The 22,767-nt window shown below is 37.9% G+C and overlaps 1 protein-coding gene across 2 annotated transcripts in view; it reads right to left on the bottom strand.

Moving 5' to 3' along the window:
- POLA1 (DNA polymerase alpha 1, catalytic subunit) overlaps nt 1-22,767 on the bottom strand; it is a gene marked incomplete at both ends in the record, with an annotated part of 204,290 nt that overhangs the window by 64,428 nt on the left and 117,095 nt on the right. For both annotated transcript variants that reach the window (XM_080364084.1, XM_080364085.1), the window contains one exon: nt 1,374-1,490. In XM_080364084.1, coding sequence (XP_080220210.1) covers nt 1,374-1,490 — 117 coding nt within the window. The remainder of the gene's footprint in view (nt 1-1,373; nt 1,491-22,767) is intronic.

The raw sequence follows: 22,767 nt of genomic DNA, 5'->3' as shown, positions 1-22,767 counted from the left end.
TCCTTACCAGATCTCACCTGTCTCTCTAATAGCTAGGAATTGGATCAAAACCTGAATTTCTTCATAAATTTTTGCAGATAGCCAACATGTCTGGACACCTCTAGTACCCATATAAGCCTTGGTCTCTTTCTCCACTGGTATTGGCTTTAAATTTCTCACGGCAATATACTTCAGATTAATGCCACAGGTGAAAGGTTTGTTCTCTGATGGATTTGCTTTTCTTCCTTTTTATGTGATACTACCTGGTTCCTGTGTCAGGAGACTGGGAACTTCCACTCATTTTTACCCACTTTTTAATGCTGTCCAGTATCTGATCTTATATTCTTCAATACTAACTTACCATTAATGCCAAAAATGGCTATCTTTTGATCAGTCTTTCTCTGACAATACTGTTTCAGCCCCTTGATTTTTACTGACACTTATCCTTTGTGACTTTTTACGTCTGCAGGACTGAATAAGAAGGACAAAAGAAATCTCATGTGGTAAATAAAACAACGCTGTTCACAGCATTCACTTGACAGAATCACCTCAAACCCTTGATTTTTGTAATTTTTATGTAAGAAAGGATAATTTAAAGACTTACTCCAACCGGAAACAAACCCCAGTCAAAGATTCGATGTTTTTTAATGGAATCTTTATCTCTCTCTGGTTGTTTTGAGTAAATTTTGGAAAATGCCAAGACTGTGAAACTGTCTTTTTTTCCTTCTCTTTTTCCTAACAAAGAAATTTAAATCCTTTGCAAGTGTTTTACAACATAAAAAAAGAATCATCTTCCTTTACTCTCAGAATCCAAGAGAACCAGCTAGGGTGGAGCAGGCAGTCCTGAACTCTGGAAGAGCAGCCCATCTAACTCAATGTGAGGTTTAAAAGCTATATTTTTCAGGCATGGAGCCAAATCCAAAAGCGCAGAACTCAGAACTTCTCGTCTCCTGAAACTACTTAGAGTCTTAGATTACCCCCAGAAGTTGGCATTGAAGCCCACCTCCAGCTCCTTAGCACCAAGTTCAGTCAGGTGAGAACCAGTCGGCAGAAAAGCAGACAGTTGTTTTTGTTCTGGAAGGTGGTTTTGTTTGCCTATTTTAATTTACCTGTATTCTAGCAGAAACATTCCATCAAATTCTAGTTTGCTGACCAAATGCTTGTCAGCTGGAAAATTTCCAAATGCAGCAGCTGCATGGCACGCTCTCTTCACAGCGACAAGGGCGCAGCTTAAAAGTGGGGTCGGAAAAGCATAAACAGTCCCCTTTAAACTAATAAACTAATTAAAAATTCCTGCTTAATCTTGCTACTTTGGAAAGGCAGAGCTAAGAGAGAGGGAAGCTTCATGAGAATCCTGCTCCACTGCTCTCAGAGCTTTGTCCCAAAACACTCACCTCTGGTCTCAGAACAGCCTTCCTGCAGGCCTGGCACACGGGGCCGCTCCGGGAAAAATGCAGGGGAACTCGACGGGTTCGGTTCTGGCAGGTTGGCTCCTCACATATTAACCAACCCTGCAGAAGGGGAGAACATAGAAGGAAATATAGTTTTACAATAAATTCAAGTTATAGCTTCTTTTTACCACACCTAAACAACAAATCATAGTCAAGGAATAAAAAAAAATAATTAAAAAAAAGAGCCAGATTTAACATCTTCTGTGAAGCTGTAGGACGAGAAGAAAGGGCCTCAAGTTGCCCCAGGGGAGGTTCAGATTGGATATTAGGAAAAAATTCTTCACGGAAAGGGCTGTCAGGCATTGGAACAGGCTGCCCAGGGAAGTGGTGGAGTCATCAATCCTGGAAGTGTTTAAAAGGCGTTTAGACGAAGTTCTAAGGGATGTGGTTTAGTGCCAGAGTTAGGTTATGGCTGGACTCGGTGATCTTGAGGGTCTCTTCCAACTGAAATGATACTATGATTCTAAAGAGGTGAAGATCCTTGTTTAAGGTAATGCAATCAATGGCAGAGAACAAAGCTGAAGTCTTGCTTCAAAATCCCACATTCTGCACATTGTAGTCATAACTTCCTTGAAATACACTGAAACCTCTGCTCTTCTCCAGTTGAGATGTTAACATATTACAGAATTATTTTATACAACTATGGAGACCAGACAGCGAGATGCCCCAGAGACCCGTAACAAATTGAATTTTAAAATAAAGTGCCATTTCTCTGCTTGAGCTTTAAAGGGGAAAAATATTTTTAACTTTTAGGTTTTCTAGTGACAGCCAGTAGCTTTCTTTTCTTTCTTTTTTTGTAAATATATTTTTTTAATAGAGACTTCAACATAAATTGACTTATTTAGGAAAAACTAACATTTTGCTGAGTTAAAATGAAATAAAATCTGAGCCAGCTTGCTCTGTATCAGTTCAGGGAGACAATGCAAAAGGCTTCTCTTAGGAATACTAAAGAATGCTTCTGGGATCAGTAAAGGATGTACCTTCTGTACCGGGTTCAACCGTAGGTTAAACCAATCCCACACCTCATCTCTAAAACCACCAATACGGATACCTAAAAAATAGCATAAGAAAAAGCAGACAGTAAAAATTTTCAAGAAGATTTTCCCAGCTTTTGGAAACGGCTCAAGGACCTCCTGAATCGCTCTCTATACTCAGTGGTGATGCATTACTAGCTCCATCCCAATGAACTTCAAGTGCTTTCTGAACCAATGTAAACTTTAAGCTCCTACAACATCCTGCAGGACAACTATGCACTATATGAAAAAGTACCTTATTTTTCCTGAATGCACCAAAATAATAAAATATTTTCTTTTTTAATGCCTTCTAGTTCTTGTATCAGGAGAGACTAGGAATAATCATTCTGCATTCACCTTTTCCATGCCACTCCTGACTCTATAAACCTCCATCACATCATCTGCAATCAAACTTGTTTCCAAACGACTGTCCTAATTTACTTAATCGTCCCTTGCATGGAAATGACTCCACATCTTTGTTGCCCTTTTCTGAATCTTGTCCAGGTCATTTTTTAAATCAGGGGGTGGGGGAAAATGGGACACATGAGGAGGGAGATGAAACCAGCATTGCACATCATATTCAGGATGCTGGATGAACATGAATTTATACAGAAACAAGATGGTATTAACCATCTTGTTCTCTGATCCTTTTTTTCCTCAAGTTTTGTTTTCCTGGAGCACTACTGAGCATTTGAGCACTGAGCAGTCATTTCCAGAAAGATATTTATTATTATCCAAGAACCACAATTTTATTCTTCAGTAATAAGTCAATACACACACTGTATGCAAAATTAAGATTGGGCTTTTAGCATTTGCACCACTTAACATTACATGGCAGAGGATTTAATCTTCCCTCATTAACACACAAGTCAACTTGGTATCACAAGGTCTTTCTCTAACTCTTCTCAAACAGTTCCTGCTTTCACCACCCCTGAGCAGCTCAGCACTCCCAAATTCTGCATTTCAGATTATCAGCTGTTGATGCCTCTTCTGGGAATAGTGTTTAATTTTGTATCAGTTGTCAAAATTTGTTTTTGTTGCTCCAGCAAAGAAGTTTAATCTAACCATACCAGGATTCCTGGTACTTTGACAGAAATTTTACAAATCAGAGGGCAACCCAAAGTTTCTTGCTTCCCTTCTCACTGGCTCTTTAACAAGCTGTCCCAACATTACGGTCTGGCAATGACTGCTACCTGATTTGCAGGGTGATAACTCTGGTTTCTAATTATTATTACGTTTCCTACCTTTCCAGTTTCCATAGCCCAACTAAGAGCAGCATTGTCACTATCATCATCTTGGTTATAACTCCGTTACGAAACCCTGCAACTATATACCGCTTTTGGCTTCCATTTCTTGGAGATTCTGGTTTGCTGGCAAAGCAAATTTGTTAACCATGTGACTTACATCTTCTTTCCTCACTGGTATGGCCAAAACTGAATCTGTATTTTGTATCTCAGTAATCTAGCATCCTGATTCTATAAGACTGTGCCCATTTCTTAGTTTAAAGTTAGATATCTGAGTTACTTTATTTCAAATGCTTTGGAACGTGTACGAAGGAATGGAATCATTTTAGTTGGAAGAGACCTTCAAGATCACTGAGTCCAACCATTAACCTAACTCTGGCACTAAACAACGTCCCTAAGAACCTCATCTATGCATCTTTTAAACACCCCTAGGGATGGTGATTCAATCACTTCCCTGATCAGCCTGTTCCAGTGCCTGACAGCCCTTTCCAGGAAGACATTTCTCCTAATTTCCAATCTAAACATCCCCTGGCACAACTTGATGCCATTTCTTCTTGTCCTTTCACTTGCTACTTGGTAGAAGAGACCAACCCCCTCCATGCTACAGCCTCCTTTCAGGTAGTTGTAGACAGCGATAAGGTCTCCCCTCAGCCTCCTTTTCTCCAGGCTAAACAGCCCCAGTTCCCTCAGCTGCTTCTCACAGGACTTGTTCTCTAGATCCCTCACCAGCTTCGTTGCCCTTCTCTGAACTCTCTCCAGCACCTCAGTGTCTTTCCTGTAGTGAGGGGCCCAAAACTAAACACAGGATTCGAGGCAGGGCCTCACTAGTGCTCAGTGAATACATAAACTTTAGTTTTTCACTTTCCAAAACCTTGTTAAAATGAGATTTGACTATGTCTACTCTTAAAAGATGTGGTTGTTTTCTTTTCTTAAAATTTCATTTTATTATTTTTTGTCAATGTCTTTCCTATATTTTACTGAAGTATGCCAAGATTTTTTTTTGGTTTTGCAGCTTGTTCTCTAAAGGATCAGATAACATGAACACTGTGTTCTTTCATGCTTGTCAGCTTTAACCCTTTCTTCAACTTAAAAATACATTCTTCTATAATCTTTTCAAAAGTGCCAGAAGTTTGATTCAGTTGTGGTTTTTTTTGTTTGGTTTGGTTTTTTTGCTGTTGTTGTTTTTGTGAAACCTCAAATCCTTTCCAAATAATTTATTTCAGAGACCTCTCTTTCACAATGTCTACAGCCATATAATATCCTCAATATTATCACATTCAATGCTGAGCCCATCAAAACACTCAAATTACTCTTGCAGAAAGGAGCTTTTATGCCCATGTGGGCAGACCAGGCAAACTTTGTGGGGAACTTCATGCCAACAGCAAGGTATATAGAACTACCCAAGATGTGTGCTCAAGTCTATAATGGAGAAATTGAAAGAGTCCATTAAGATATACAGTTAGGGTTAATTTCACTCAGCTTTGGGTATCTAAAAGCCTGATACCCAGCCTAAGCTAGTCACCCTATGATCTGTTAATACTAAATGGAAAGAATAAAGCACCTCCAAAAAACAGATTCTTAGGGATGAGGCAAACCCTGCTCTAGACTCTCTTAATAAAATAAGTGTACATCTAATGTCAGAGCATGCTTTTTGGAACAGTATTATGGGTGTATCTTGATCATTATGTTTGAATTTTATTGTTACGCAGATTAACAATGGAAATCATTATATTTTCAATACTGCAAGGTGAGAAAATTCCAAGAATACAAAAACCTTCTGTAGATATAATTTGGTGTCCACTGCCCTATCACTCTCCTTGTCACATACATATTATTTATGACAACTATTTTGCAAGTGACATTAGAAAGACAGATGCTGCTTAATATGACTGAGCTACTTATTGGCAGATGCTTCACCATGAAAAGTCCTGATTCGGGACCTGAACTAACAGAGACACCTGACCTGTGTCTTCTGGATTCAGCAGACACAAATGAGTCTCAAGTCAAAAAGCTGGTCCTTTGGTTTTGGAAATGAACCTAAGATTTTTTTCTAGGAAAGAGGAAGGTGTTAATGTGTTGCCTCACAATTTTAAAATAACTGAACTTTAATAGACATGGAATACCTTTCTACCAAATAAAGCAATTCAAGGATAGCACTGGCATCTTCAAGCGCTCACTTATGTGAGTACTGAAAATACCCTTAGAGCCACTGTGAAGAAGAACACAAAAACATTTCTGGAAAGGATAGTGAATTGTCACAGATCTTCCATGAAGTTTATTCTTAGCGACAAAACCTATGCTCTGTGTGGAAAGCTGTTTATGCCATATTTGCTTACTATGTGGCATCTCTACCTTCTCATGAAACATCTGGTAGCTCTGTGGCACACACAGGGCCTTAAAACACACAGCCAGGCAGGGGGAGGTGCAGAGGGTGTCCTCATCCGTTCCTAAACCCCCAGTTTAACAGCATAATTATTTCAGCTGTAACTATGAAAAGATCCTGTGTGCATGACGAGAACACTCATGACTCAAAACACATTAAATGTCTACACTTTAACTTTAAAACTATTTATTATACTAGAAAAACATAGCATGGAAACTGCCAGATAGCAAGGTATTTAGTTTAGGAATGCAAGTGCAACTGAAAAAACAAAGCCTGGAATGGGAGCAGCATCCCAGCTTCAGCTGAGCAGAATACTCAAAAATAGACAACTATGAAAATAACACATGACAAAAGTAACAGTGTGTTTTCTGCCACCTATTGGCATTTTTAGCTAATAATTAAGAGACAAAGGACTACACCGCTTGCAAGGTACGGCTTCTACTGTCTTATAAGGGAATAAATACATAGATGGTCCACCCAAACTGCCACTGAATAATGACATTTGAAGCAAGTTTCTTAATGCAGTTGTTTCAGCCTAGTGCAGTCACTTTTGAAGAAAGTGCTGGAAACCTTGCTGTTGACAAAATACAGGTGAAAAAGACTGAAACCCCATGTTTAAATTAGAAACAATAGCTCAGGATAAAAATAAGTGTTCATATTCAACAGCTTTTATACTTGTTTTCAACTACCAAGAAATGATCAAAACAAGTAACTTTCACTGAAAAGTACACTTCTCAATAAACTATATTTTAAAAGCACAGATCTAAGTTGTTGCCTACAATAAAAACCACAAACATAACACAGATCCTAACTAACCAAATGTCCCTTCAACTCATATAGAAAACAGTTAATGTAATTTGTATAGACTTCCTACTAGTTATAATTAACATTAAAGAGGTTTCTTCTTCTTTGTCATCTCTCTATTCAGGCCTTATTTGCGTTTGTTTGTACTTACTATCTGTTAATCTCTCTTAACAAATGACAACAATAACTGTTGCTATTATGCATGGAAATTAAACATGTAGATAACTGTGTGAAGGGAGCTATTTTTGAAAAAAGTAGTATCAGAAACATGTAGCTCTTTATGCCTCTTGTTTTGCTTTGATAATTAAGCTATAAGCCTTGATTTGTTTTAAACAAAAAACTTTTCCATGGACATGCATGTTGCAATCAAATTCAATACATGCATTATGTTCCGATTCAATTTGTTCAAGTGCATTATTGTTAACCCTTATTTGATCCATGCCTGTCATCTTCACTGACCAAACAAAACCAATCCTTCATTTCCCAGCAGCTATCACTAAGTCTGTAAATTAATTTGCAATAGATCAAACAAACTCATAATAGGAGACCTTCAGTTTTGTTCTACTTGGTATCTGCAGCACTGTGGGAAATGAAATCTGAGTTGATCAGGGGAAAAAAAAAAAAGTAACTAGCATTTCCAAACATTCTATCTACAAATGTTTGGTTCATTTTAAAATATAAAAAATGTATGCAAAAAACCCATCCTGAAGTAAATGCACAATATAAAAGAAAATCCCTGAAGAGTACTATGTCCACAAACTGTAGCTAATGGGGAGAAATTTGCAAGTCAAAAGTAATTTTCTTTCTTTGTAAGTCTGTTCTTGAGAATTAGCCTCTCTCATTCTAGTGATCAACAAGCATTATAAATATTACCCCAAAATACAGAGGCAAGTGCTTTTGGAACAGCCTTTCAAACAGAAGTTGCAGGAGTCAACAACATACATTTACTGAGTTTTATCTTAATAGTTTTTAGAAATTCCATTTCACAATGTAGCTTGGTTGCCTGCTACAACAGAGGACTCAATGTGATTATTTAGGACACTTCAGTTCTGTGTCTGTTCCTGCTTTCAGACAGTCTGGATGCTGAGGAACTACAACGCTTTAGAAGTTCAAGTGGAATGAAAAAATGTGATAGTAAAAAGAAGTAAACTGCAAGCACTGAAAGTTATTCAGAGGTCACTATCCATCACTTTGGAGTCGAATTTAAAATGTAATTGGTGCTTGATTCTCTACAATCTTACTCTCCATTGAAGACAATCTTAGTGTTGACTTTTGAAAATGGAATTTTGGTGGGTGACGTTCAATCTCCAGATGGCTGGGATACCTAACCTCAAGCACACTGGATTGAAAAGCCATGGCTTCCTCACTGCAGAGCTGAATTTATCCTCTTAAATCATCAAACCTACCAGAAGGGAAGTGCAGGAACATAACCTGGACATGCTTTCCTAGTCAACCAGCATAAGCTTGCTGTTCATGTCACTGATCGGCAAACCAGCTTTAGCAAGGCTGAACATGAGAGACAACACAGCGAACGTTTTCTGATTCAGGCATCACTGTAAGTTACTAATCAAGCCACTCTAACTCCAAACTGACCTCTCCTTTCAGGCTACTCTTACAAAGGCATATTATCTCCACTAATTCCAAGGCTAGAAGCTTCAGACTTCATTTTCCTGACAGTGTCCATTACTATGAATAGCACTGCCTAACAGGCAGGTCAAAGTGGCTTTAAATCCCGTGGAAGAATGAGGTTCCACCAATACTGCATTACAGGGTAAACTACCAAATCTACTGATACCTCCATGCAATGTAAAAAGATAGATGCTTTTGTGAAATATTTTATATGAAGTTTCTCATGGCAACAGTGGACTTGACTCAGTAACCTGAAAGTTATCAGTTCCACTTGCAATAACTTGTTCTACATCACAAGAGTGTTCTCCCTGTTGCACCTGTCTGTGTCTTCCATAAATAGTTGAATGTTTGGGGAAGCAGACAGACAAATGTCCCTCAGTGGGATACAGCATTTCAGGAATTAAACTTGAGCCAAAACCTCTGTTTGCACATTCTTTGGCAAGTGTTTTGACTATTAGCAATAGCTACATATTTAGAGAATTACATCACAATTTTAAAATTGAAATACCAAATGTGGTGTCAATATCAACTTAAAGATGAGCTATTGCTGTAATGTCAGGAAAGCTTTTCTGCTGTGTACTAGAAACCAAATTACTTTTACATTATTTCAACTTCTAATCTGCTTTTTTTCCTGTTCAGAACAAAGAAATACTCTCGTAATAACAGTGACTTAATCCAATGCACTTGCACCACCCTGATGAGATCTCAGCAGCAATGAAAACTACAATGACAGTGAGAACTAGTGTCATTCTCCAGAATTTCGGTAGGTAACACAGACTTGAGTGACATCTACCTGCCACTGCTACAATCCCAAGAAGAAATCCCCTCAGGTCAGCCATGTTATCATAAATAGTGAAATACAAGATTTCACAAGGGAAACTTCACTCACTTAGCAATGTGAAGTCCGGCATAACTCTAGTTCCTCAGGCAACATTCCAGTTTTTCATGGAGAAATGCACCTGGTAAAAACCTCAGACCTTTCTTATAAAGAAACCAATTCTACTGCTGCTAGACACAAGAAAGGCATAGGCATTCAACTTTTGAAAGGCTTTCTCAAGATGGAGAACCTGATGAGGCTAGGATTGGTATAATCAGAAACACGCTATTCGTATCTGCAGGAAAAGGAACTGTGCAGTCTCCTGGTGCCTGCCTGCTTCATACACTTTCTCTAGCTGCTTCATCCTGATTATCCTTCCAGAGCAAGTACAAAGATACGTCAGGCAGCTGCTTGTTCAGTCTTACGGATGGAGTAATTTATCAGTAAGACTAGCAAAGCAGACTGAGTGGAGAACACTGATCAGGATGGTTCCACATGGGTGATATCTTAAGACATATGACACAGTCAAGTCTATGAGTCTCCTAGATAGCCTGAGCAGAGATGGCCATTCCTTTGGAACTTGTAGCTACTAATACAAACAACCTGGAGACTGAATTATCTGAACTTATAGAAGACTGGATCAACATATGAAAGGAACACCTCATGATGTCTAAAAACCTAGCTCTTGGTCATCCACTCTGTTTGGGCAAGGGAAAGAAAAGACAAGTAAATTCTCTATCAAGGTGAAATTTTGAGGTAAACTTGTCAGAAAGAAATCTGAGGGAAATAAAAAAGAATATTCTGTCACAGAAGAGTATCATGGATGGAAAATGAGCCATCAGGCTTCCTTCCTTCCTCATCCCTTAGCAAAATGACCACCATCAGAAATGAAGCCTTTACAGAATAATGAAACAGCCAGCTTCTCTGAGGAAACAGACTTTTTGTTAGCTCTGTAAAAGACTAATACCGGAAGTTAGCTCTGGAAACAGAAGGTGGGCCTGCAGCTCCACAGGTGGAGCATCTTCAGCTATTTTGACATTTTCCTATCAATTATGATCTCCTTGACAAGGAAAGGGCAGACATACTCTGTTGACATGAATCATGCAAACCAACCCTAAAAAACAGAGTAACAGAGTTAAAAGCAATCAGTGATCCAGAATTCAGGGTCACCCACTTTTTCAGGATCCTGCAAAGCTTTGATATTCCACAAGCAAACCAGATACCAAGCATTGAGGAGAAAAAAAAAAGAAAAAGATTGGTGAGACTATGAGTAAGATCTCATTTTATCTTTGAGGGAAATCTAGGGGACCTGCAAAGCCTCTTCAATAAGTAGGTTCAGACATTTAGATGTCAAGTAGTATACGGACAGACAATGTTATTGACTAGTCATTCCAACCTTCTTTTCCATTTTGTCAAACTTTAACAAGAAATTACTGGAAAAGCTCTCTCTACTTCTTTAATACGTTACTACAAAGAGACCATATTGTACTAAAACAGAAGCCCTAATAATAGGTTCCAGAGATTCCTTACTAGGGAAAAGATATGTCTAAATTTAATCCTAGAATTTAAAAATTAAAAAGGTTTCCAAAATGAAGAGTGTAAGTTCTCTTGAACTGCCAGGCATAACTAAAACTTTAAAGCCAAAAATCTCTTAAAACTAAGTTACCTAACATATTCATACTCGAATTTGAGTCTATAAAACAAGGATGATCTTTGAGGATGTTGTATTTTAAGACTTTATACTGCTGTCTTAACTGTAATATTTAATCATTTCCCAGTAACAAATTCCTTTGATATTTTCACAGACTCTTCAAATAAATTGTTTTATAAAAGGAGCTGGGTCAAGAGTCTATTATTGATGCTGGCTGACTAGAGCTTTTGTCTCTTTATTTTAAGTGGGACTGGTACCTTTCTAAACAAGCTGCCAAGCTTGTTCCAGCTGAAAGGAAAAAATACTGCAGCATATACTAAGAATGGTGAAGAAGCTTAGGATTGCATACACCCCTCTATAAATTTATTGTACAGCTTAAATCCTTTACTGAGGGAATGCTTATTCCATGTGCTCTGGTATTTTGTTAGGTGTTGTGTACATTTAGCTTTAAATTCCAAGAAGCAATGCAAATAGTTTTAGTAACCATTATATTAACGATGACTGAAATTTGCTCCTAAAATTTATACATAAAGCTAACTCTAGTGCATTAAGAGACCTGATCATAGAATCAGCGCAGTACGTGACCATTTGGATCACAAGTATAGATAAGGAACTATTTCATCAACTTTTTGCCATTGACTTCACATTAATTTTTTCTTTTTCTATACAATAAATACTGTAGCCAGTTCCTCATCCATAAAAAATAGGTTACATTTCCCAGTATGAGTATTTTTAGAGTCTGATGCTACCTGATCATCCAATTTAGGGAAAAAGTAAACAGGGACCACTGCATTTCACACTCCATTTCATGCTGCCTCACTTCAATGGAAGTTGAAGATATAATTTCAATTTATTTTTGAAACACTTCCTCGTTTTCAGAGCTCCTTGACTTTTGGGCTATATAACTGATCTGAATTCAGCTGTGGGATGGAGTGGATAAAAAAACTCTAACAAAGAAAGGAAATTCCTTTCCTGGATGGTTCATTCTGCTCCTCTTGAATTCACCATTATCCAGATTTTCAAGAATGGTATTTTGTGATTTGGATACTCCAAAATAACAGAACTTGAATTGCCTTCTAAATCAGAACTGAAAGAAAAAACTGAAAGAAAACACCCAAGACTGAAAGAAAACTTCATTAATCTCTAGAAAATGTATGCTCAGCAGCATGTGTCATATCACTTTGACCATTAGAAGTCTCAAAGAAAAAAAAAATCAAAGCAGGACAAAATGGAAGAAGCAAGAAATGCACCCTACTCTCCTGCCACAAAAAAGATCCCAAATGCTCAAGCTAACATAAAAAAATGCTTTAAACAAACTTATCAAACAAGACAGAAGTGAAAAATATCTTGCAGGTCAATGTAAGAGTTTTACATGTTATTAAAAATTGATTTTTTTTTTTTTAAGAAAGACATCTTTAAATGTACAGTCACATGTCATTTCATACAAGTTATTTGAAACTTATTGATCTCATTTGTGCAAACCCAGGCTCTGTCATCAGCCCACTGAAAGGATAATAGAGCACTCCAAACCCTTATGACAGGTTTGATGCAAACAGTAGCCCTCATTTAAACACATGTAATAGCACCACAAGTGGACAAATTCCAACCTTAACAGTTGTACATCATAAACTAAATTAGCAAGTACGTTCTGCTTTACTTCACATCAAAGCCAGTACCTTGGTCTTCTTATCTTCAGCAAAATAAGGTTCTAGGCACCAAAACACGTACCCCAAGACATTAAAAAGCAGAGCACAAGTGTTCGTACGCTAACATAGTTCTCACAAAGAGAACCAGCGATTACCAACAGTTTTATTTTACTTAAGACAATCTGAAAACAGTTAAAGTGGATTTCAAGCAAGCAACTGGGAGAAGGCATACTTAAAATGACTATGGAAAATGGAAAACTACATTGAGAAAAGATCAGTGAAAAATGTCTTACATATTTCTGTATAGAGAGCTAAAACCTCTGGAAGGATGTTCAAGTTCATTCTGCAAAATATCTTCTCCCTATTCATACAACTGAAAGCAAGCCACATTCTTAGGCTATCATAGGTCACATCTAAGTACAGTAACTCACTTCAGAAAAATTTTGCTTTGTCTGTCAACTGTCAGCAAAGCACAAATTGCTCATACAGCCCATCCATGTGTTGCTTGTTAAAGAATTTAGCAACATACAGACAAAAAGAACTCAAGATTTCTTAAAATCTGTGCCTCTACTTTGGTCAGAAAGCTAAAAATATTTTACTCTCCCCTCTTCTTCCACAGTTCTGTCCTCTTCCCTCTCTCCTCAGACATTTGTGCAGTCCTTGAATTTCTTCCTCCTTCACAGACTTGTCTTGCAGGAAGTTCAATATGACTTTAGATGTAACAAAGAATGCAGAGATTTTTACTCATGTGGGTGGCAATAACAGTAAGGTTTGTCAATTCAAGTATACATTTCAAACTGGTAGAGATAGATTGATTATGTGAAAAAAAATATCTTTGCAATATGGTTATGAACATCTCTAAATACTGAAGGAGTTAATACAGTTCTGAAAATTTTAAAAATGACAATGTACATACACACATAGGTATGTAAGTTCAGAGGAGCTCAACGGAGTGACAGGTAACGGCTGTCTCAACAGTCCGGTCACCTTACACTAGAAAAGTTTAAAGCATCACTAAGCAGTGTTTGTTCATTTAAGTTTAATTATTTTCTCCTTGAGAATGGCACTAATGAAACTGAATATCTTTCATGGTTTCGAAGAGCAGTCTGAATGGTCTGTAAACAGGACCGGGGGCAGACAAGGGAACTGGATGAGCCAGGGGGTTGCTAGGTGATGCACAATGTCAACCCACAAACTTGTCCAGGTTTACTTTGCTTTCATGCTGCTCTCACACAGGCTCTCCAAAGTTTTAAGAATTAATTTCCAGGTAGCTATTTAAAAACAAAAAGTAGAATAATTAAAAAAGAAAAACCCTTAATCCTCAACACTCATCCCCTGCACCCCCATAGGAAAAAAATAGGAAAGAGGAAAGGAAATTCAAAGCATTAAAGTGCAGGAAATCCATCCTGGTGTTTTGAATATGACAACAGAAGAGGACCATTCCCTCTATACATTTTTATGCAATTTTGAGTACTGGTGATTACAAAGAACTTTTAATCTTTTCAGATTGATTTTTACTTTTGTAAATGTAAATAAAAATTATTTCTGGAGTAATATGTTGGCCATTTGAAGTACTTAAACTGAAAACAAAGTCATATTTATTAATATTTCCACTGTAGATTACAAAAGCAAACTCTTCAGTACAGCCATGTGTTTCTATGCCCATCCTTTTCAGAGCTGTGGTTATTTTTTTTTCCTTTCATTCTTTTCTAAAGTATCTGATCAGAGATTGTCCGGTAAGAGCTCTTTATTAGATCATCAGTCAGAGGGTTTTACAAGCACCAAGAGCTATGGGCTCAAATGCAGCACATCAGTTTTAATAGCTGAAGGTCTAATAGTAAACTGCAGATACTGCTGAGAACTTTCCATGCACTGAACTCTTGAAAAAGCACCATCTCTCAAGCTTAAATGCAGCTGCCTCTTTCAATGCCGCAAATGGGTAAATTTGACAAAAAAGCCACCATTAAGACTACATGAAAGGCTCAAGACAACATCCTTTCAATGCTTTGTACTTCAGTAATCAGATGTACTTACTCACCCCCTCCCCCAAACCCGATCAAGAACTATTTCTGAATGGTAGGAAATAATTCCACTTTGTACATCTTTTAGTTAATCAAGACTTTCTATTCAGCAATTTGACCTTTTGTTCAAAACAGGATTATCAGTTTTTTCGCCAGTTACCAAGGGCGACTCGCATGGTGAACATAATTGCAATAATTTGCAAAACACCATGGCAACCCACATTACAACTAGGTAAATACTGGGCTTTTGTGCTACATTGTTATTTTCAGAGATGCTGAAGTCAAAGAACGAATGACAAATGAACACAAAATTTATATTTGCTTTGTCTCAAAAGAGAAGAAAATTGATAACAAGAATTGGAGGGAAACCGACTACAGCTGTAATTTCTAACTTGATTAATTAGGATGGTAACAGTCCTTAACAGTATATTCAACAAACAGCCCTGACTTAGTCTCTCCACCCACCTCTCTCTCCTTCCACACTACTACCACTAACCCCCGCCCCAGACAAATTTTTTCAGCTAGGAGAACAAACAACTCCATTTGCTCTTTTCTTCAACTTAATGGAATCCTTAATTACAGAATATTGTTCTCCTGCTCTTCATTACGCTGAAAACTGAAAGTGAGAGAGACAGAGGAGGAGGAAGACGGTGCCAAGCAGACAGGGCAGCTATAGTCATCTTATGTGCCTTTGCTTTTTTTGTCCACAGCAGACCTAAAGATGAGATGGCTTTTTTTTTTTTTTTTAATATTAGCAGCTGTTGTATAGCAGATAATTGAGTAAACTGTTTAGTGCTCAAGTTCTCTGACTGGCAGCATCAGTAAGATATGAAAGCTTAAGTCAAGTCATGATTAAAATCCAAAATCAGAGAGGAAGTAACTGCTTTAAAAAAGAAAAAATAACAACTCTGAAAATGATCAGATTGGGTGGTTTCTAACAGAATACCTGCTGTATTAAAACATTTGTCTATGAGTAGAATTATATATGTAATAAGCTAATAATTTTAAACTTATTTTCTTTATAATCATACAGAACTTATTGTTATACTATAGGCTTCTATTAAGACTTCAAGAAAGCACATTAAAATCAATTATTTCAGAAATGTGTTACGAATACAGAGAAATAATTTTGCTTGAGAAAAAAATCTGCTGAAAACAGTTTAATACTTGTTACTAACTGACTTCACAATAAATTTGCTATATATTATTGGAGCATGAGTTCTGTGCTAAAACATCTATTATGCCACAGTGAACTGACTGAATGGCTGAGAGCTTAATTTTCATAATACCATTAATAAAAACAAGTTATGTTTCTTTATGGGCCAAATTCTGTCATGCGATGTATGTACATGGTTCCTGTAAAATGCAATGGCATCCTTTAGCAATGGATGCTCTCACTATTATGTTCACATACAGAGTATATGAAAAATACATCAAGCTGCAAGAAGCACACAATCAGAAGCCAGTATAATTCTCATTTCAGTTCCCTGTACATACAAATCACGTGTCAATTTACAGTTAAAGGACCACATCTATATTTTAATTCTCATTAAAGGACTGGATTGCCACTAGGATAAAACAGGCTTGCAAAGTGAGTAACACTACTGCTGCATCCCTGCGTAGTGTGAACACTGGAGAGTACGTAGTAAAATGAAAGAAATGGAAACAAAGTGCTGAAGGCAAATAAATCTGGCCCCAGGGAGCTGAAGCATATTCTGTGCCTCTGCTACGCGATTCTCCATGCTGCTGGACAAGTCGCTTTCAATTTATCGAAACAACTCACAGGTGACGATCACTTGAGGAATCAGTCTGTTTTCAGTGAAATTTGGAGGTTTACACTGCTGAAGTTTCGAGTAGACTCAACAGTAACCCAAAACCTGTGCTTCAGGTAGTTACACAACACAGATCCTTTGCTTCACAAATTCGGCCCCCAAACTTATATACACATTTGATGTTCATTCCCCTATGCCTCATTTCTCTGAGAAATGAAAATAATAATTTGTCCCCTTGCTTTACACAGCTCTTGTAAAGATGTTCCTTAAGAACCATTTGATCCTATAGTGAAGCATGACACACAAAACTCCATGAGAAAAACAGATAACTTCAGGTAAATTTTCAGAGTGTGTACTCAGTAATGTAAAGGGCATGCACTAAGCAATGCAGTGAAACACAGACTAGCTGCTCATCTAATGAGTGAGTGCCGGCCAACCTACAGGCTGCAATGTACTGAAAAAAAGAGAGTTTAGAGATAAGTTTAATCAAGGCCATTTATGTATTTGAAGTAAGCACTATTCATTCTAGGATTTTTTTCAACTTTCAAATGTCTAAAGCTGAAGAATCAGGATCCGTCTTCTATTTCTAAATTAAAAATTCCATCTTTCTTCCCATTCTTCTACAGAACAGGATTCAAAGGAACACACAGATTTTGCTGCTTGTAATAAACAGAGTAACCCATAATAACTGTGAATTTCCATCTTCTCTGCAAGGTACACATTTTGCCTGTTATTTGTCAACAACAGAGGCAAGCAGAGACTTAGGAATTTTCTCATACTCTTTTTATTAGGCCAGTCACACTCAAATATAACTGCTTGCTTCTCTTGTCCCAATTTTCACAGGAGAGCTTAATCTATGCCTGCCTCCTCATGCTATGTCAAGCCTACCTGCTCGGGCATGTGCTTATCCAGCAGATAACCTGTATTCAAATTCAGCCAATTCCACTCAGTTCAGTTTCTTTGCTTTTAGTTTCACCCAGCTCCACACCTCCAGTCCCATGTGCCAATTCTAGTCTCTTTACTCATCTATACTCAATTCTTGCAATCATTTTTTTAAAAATCATGATCCTGCTCTGTACTGAAAAAAAAATTCTTAAAGGTTTGTAAAATTATCAAAGCTAGATGGATTTTCATGGGATGACATAAGACAACCAGTAGAAAAGAGGAAGGAAGGATGAAATGCATACGCTTCCTCATAGCCAGATATTAAATACTTCAAAGCCACAGCACCTGCATTTCAGGTATGGCAAGGTTACCTGAACAACTTTAACACTGCTTTACTGCAGTATCATGCAATAAGTAAGTGATTATAATTCAAGCACTCTCACACCAGTGGCCTTCCATTAAACTAATTTATATTACATCAGATTTTCCCCTTTCTCATTCATTCCTCCTGAAGATGATCACTACTGTGCATAAACATAGTTGTTAGGTGGACCTAACGCAGGTTCATGTATTGAGATGTGTACACTTCAAATGCAACTTCTGGTTTTATAACACTTAGATTTGGAGTGATTAAAATATATGTGTAGCATACTTTGTTCTGAGATAATAAACATACTCTGCCCTACTTAACTCCACTTTAAATGGCTCCATTTTCTTCTCGCTACTCTTATTTAGTTAAAATGAACATCAAGTAAGACACTCAAAAGTCTCAAAAAACCTTTTGGTAAGAGTTCTGAGATAGTCAGACTTCCTCCTCAGGCTTCCTCCCCTCAGCTACCCATCCATTTCTGTAGGTACTTTCAACAGCTGCCCACAACTCTTTCCTGCAAGTCCTCTTAGGTCTCTCGCAAACTTTCCCTTAGATCTGCCTATTCTTTTTGAAAAGAGAGCTCTTGTTCTGCCTCCCCCGGCCTTAACTTGATTTACCCTTCCCGCTACAGACAGGCTGCACAGTCTTTGCCTCTTTAGGAGAGACTGATTTCTTCAGCAGCACCTGGTACCCAATGCCATATCAATCTCCCTGGTAGTAGCAAACATCTTTTGAAGGGAAACCTCCATATACGGCACACTGTACAGATGCAGACCAGAGATCATGAATGTCAGAGGGAGATGGAGTTTTGAGAGCTTATAGATTTTTTTTTATTAATAATTAAGTTTTTCAAGGGCTTATAAGTTGGGCATATCTACTGCTTGCCATGATGAACAGAAAGCACTCAAAAATCTAGGCTGATGTGCTCAACTCTGAGGACCCACAACTGAAGCCAGAAAGGAACAAGAGCATCTCAGAAGAGCTGTTGTGGATTAGTTCAAGAATGAAACAACATATTTCCTTAGTCCTGAAAAAATACTAATTCATTTTAGGTTAAAACTTCAGCTACAACTCAGCTTTAGACAGATTTGGAATACAAAATTGCAAGCCAGACACCTAAAATGTGGCAATGTTTTAAAATGTTAACGCTTTGTTTTCAGAACTTACACCAATGTAATACATGATAAATTTTATTATTAAATGGTTTGAGGCTAGTAAGAAAAAAATGAGAAGGACAAGCCTTCAGAAAGAACAACGATAGGAAGTGGTGGTGGTTGTTTTTATTCATTTGTTTTGTTTTTAAAGAAGTAATAGCAGCAAAGAAAATACCGAGGAACAAATCAGCACAATTGACTGGCTGCTGTTGTTGATGCTGTTCTTGCTGAGTCTCAAAATAAAAGGTCCCAGATACACAGCCAACCTCCTCTCTACCCTCTCCAATATATAAATATAACTACTTATATCAACTCATATGGATGGAAACAAATTACATAAACCACAGATTACCAAAAGTATTTCTAAATGGACTGATCTGAAGCCAGTCAGTACCACTCCTTCCTCACAGAAGTGGATGTGACTGTCTGAACTGTCTGCCTGACCACTGAGGATGAATTTGGCCGTGTTAAAAGTAGGAAAAAGGGCTGCACAAAACAGACCTGTCTGCTCTCGCAGTGGTATTGCACGCTGTGGAACCTCTCTAAACAATCTGACCTAACATCAAAGTTGGATCTGCTTTGAGGGGAATGGTTGGCCCAGAAGACATCAAGGAGTTTGTCAACATAGACTGTTCTAGACACCAACTAAAGTAACCATATGGACCTTAAACAATTGATACTCCTGTGTAAGCATTAAAAGAAACAGCCAACTCAATAGAAATACACTCCTGTCACAAACTCATTGACCTAAAAGACCTGAAAATGGGGAAGAGACTGTTTTCTGTTGCTTATACACTGGTAACATACACAGTAACCAAAATAAACAGGACGTTTTTGTTGCAGATTTTTTTTTTTAATTTAACACTAAAAAAAAAATTAATCACATTCAAGAAGAACAAACAGCAGGCAAAGAATGATTCTTCAGAAACACTAACCTTTCTTTTTTAAAAGGTTACCTGCTACTGAGACCTGCAAGGCCGTTAAAGCCAACAGCTCAACACTGAAATTAGTAGGGCCCAAGAGCACCTTTCCAGCTGCAGCCTCTTGAGAGCAGAGCAGGTTACTTGTTACTCCCTATCTGCGAGAAAAATGTTGCTGCTTTGAGTTTGTGGGAGACACATGTTGTCCAAAGTCTCTAGAACTAATATCTTCTAAAACCTAGAGAGAACAGTTAACAAAAAAAGTCTGAAACAAATCCTCAGGTAAAGACAATTAAATGACTGGAGTAGAAGACTGTGACTACTTAGCAAACAGTATTATGACCTGATTATATTTTTATATGGGTAAAGGAACAGTTCCAATCAACTTGAAAGTCCTTTTTCTTAAGGAAAGCAAAACTACAAGGAAATTTTTAACTTTGTAGAATGCATAAAACAGATGTGTAAGAAATGGAGACTGAAAGCAGACAGCTGCTGACATATATCAAAAGTTTTCTGAAGTAGAACACTGACAAGAAAAATTAAGACAGGTATTAACTAAGAATATAGAGCTGAGTCAAAGTTATGAAAAAAACAAGATTGTTTACAGCACAAAAAACCAGAAGCGTAACTTCTTTCTGGATTTTGGAAAAGCACAATACAGTCTAGTAGCAAAAAGATTAAAAACTATCTTCTGGTTTGTTAGTAATAAAGTACTTAATAGGCCTTCAAAATTCAGTATAGTCACATAACAAACGCTTGAACTTCATTGTATTATTAGAGCCAAGAAGATCCGTTACTTGCTGGACTTCTCAACACTCAAAGCTACCTCAAAAGACTGAGACACATGTATTTACCAAAATGCTAATTTTCATTAAAATAGTTATACAAGCAAACCAGAATGATCCATGTAACTCTTCGTATGCATCAGATACCGATCAAGAATTTAAGAACAGGAATGTAATTAGTATCAGCCAACATGTTTTCACACAACACAGCCTCAACCAAGCATGGCAGTCCATTTTTTTCATAAGATTACAAGTATGGCTGAGAAAGGCAGATGTACTATAATTAATCTCTTGAACAGTGTTTTATTTACCTCCAAAGGACATTGCAATAGAATTAGCATTGCACAGTGTTAATAAAGTACATGAGAAATGGATTAAGAGGTGCAAAGTTGAAGTGTCTCAAAAAAATCAATCGTCCGTGAGACACAAAGTGATGGCAGTCAAGTAAGCATTTGTCAATATGGGATAGAGAGGGATTCTGGTGATGTATCACAAAGAAAAGGTTACACTCACACCCTTGAAAATTTACATCAGTGATTAGCAGAAGAGAGAAATCAATTCAAATAAAATGTACAGATGACAAAAGCAGAGCAGCAAATAATGATAAGCGTGAGGAAATTGGTTTGGTAAACTGTGCTCATTGAAAACAAAATACACGTTAGTACAGCGAAACAAAAATGACACACTGGGAATAAAGACTAGAGGTTCACACCTACAGAATGGGGATACTGTGTGCCACAAATTATCAGCTGAAAAGGAGTCATGATAGATAAGTTATTCAACATAAGCTTTAAAGGCAGACATAGCAAAATGTGGCAATTTAATACTGAAGAACTGTGTATGAGTACTGAGGTGAATTTCTTCACAGATACTGGTGAGAGAGATACTGGAGCACATGCAGTCCTGGTGCCAATAGCTAAAGAAAAGAGAAAACTAACTGGTACACTGAAGAGCCATAAACAATGCTTCAAGGCCTTGAAAAAAGAAAGGCATAACAGCAACAGACCTTGAAGAGCCATCTCTTGCTATCAAAAAAGAAGACTGAGAGTTGACTAGATGAAAATGTCTAAGTATATTCATGGGAGAAAAGCATAAGTGACACAAGGTAACTTAAACCTAGAGAATATGAGTCAATGGTAGGAAAAACTTGGTGGATCTAAAACTGTCTCAACAACCAGGCCCAGAGGGTGGCACAAAGTCTAGTTGGAGGCCAGTAAGTAGCAGTGTAGCCCAGGGGTTCAGTCCTGTTGAACATCTTCATCAACGATCTGGATGATGGGGCAGTGTACCCTCAGCAAGTTTTGCTGATGACACAAAACTGGTGGATACCAAACTGAACATGAGTTAGCAACATGTCACTGCAGCAGAGAAGGCCAACAGCATCCTCAGCTGCCTAAGGCAGAGTGTTACCAGCAGGTCAAGGGAACCTATCCTTTGCCTCTCCTCAGTAACAGGGCGAGAAGTGGTAAGATCCATCTGCCAAAGGAGGGGAATAGCACCTTTTCCATCAGGCTTGCTAACCTAATGAGGATGACTTTAAGATAGATCTTTTTGGGATGGTGACCAAAGCCTGGAGAGCAGTTACAGTACAAGCAGCAGTGACGAAACACCCAGGGGACAGCAAGATGGGAAAGCTTTCACGTTCCCCTTGAATGCAGCACAATTCAGAGCCCATCTTAAGTGCCCCTGCTCAAAGACATGGAGCACAGGGGCCAAGCAAGAAGAACTGAAAGACTGTGCAGAGTTTTAGAAACTTGTGACCTCGTGGTGACTGCAGAAATGTGGCACATGTGGCAGTGCATGATGCAGTGCTGTGACAGACAGCTACATCTTCAGGAGGGCCAGACCAAGGATGTGAGGCAAAACATGGCTGGACAAGGTCCTGAGCAACTCTGAAGCTGGATTTAATTTCAAAGATAGCCCTCTTTGAAGCGAAGAACTCCCCCAGGCAACCTCCTGATGCCCCTTTCGCCCTGAATTCCTCTATAATTCTGTGATAATTAGTTTGGAAATTATTTTAGATGTGGAAAGGATACAAGTAATGAATTTTTGTTTTCATACTAAGCTAGATGTTAAAATTAATGAATAGGTGGCCATAGCGGTTAGTTGAGGCTGATATCAGCAAAACCCCCAAAATGATTCCCAATGTTTATCCAATTCTCCACAGCCTTCAGAACTGACTGTAATTCATTCTGAATTAGTCAGAGCTACTTGATGTTTGCTGCTTAGAGTAAGTCACTCTC

This window comes from Nesoenas mayeri (genome assembly GCF_963082525.1).
Source record: "Nesoenas mayeri genome assembly, chromosome: 1".
Lineage (NCBI taxonomy): Eukaryota > Metazoa > Chordata > Aves > Columbiformes > Columbidae > Nesoenas > Nesoenas mayeri.
This window is presented reverse-complemented; position numbering and strand designations above follow the sequence as displayed.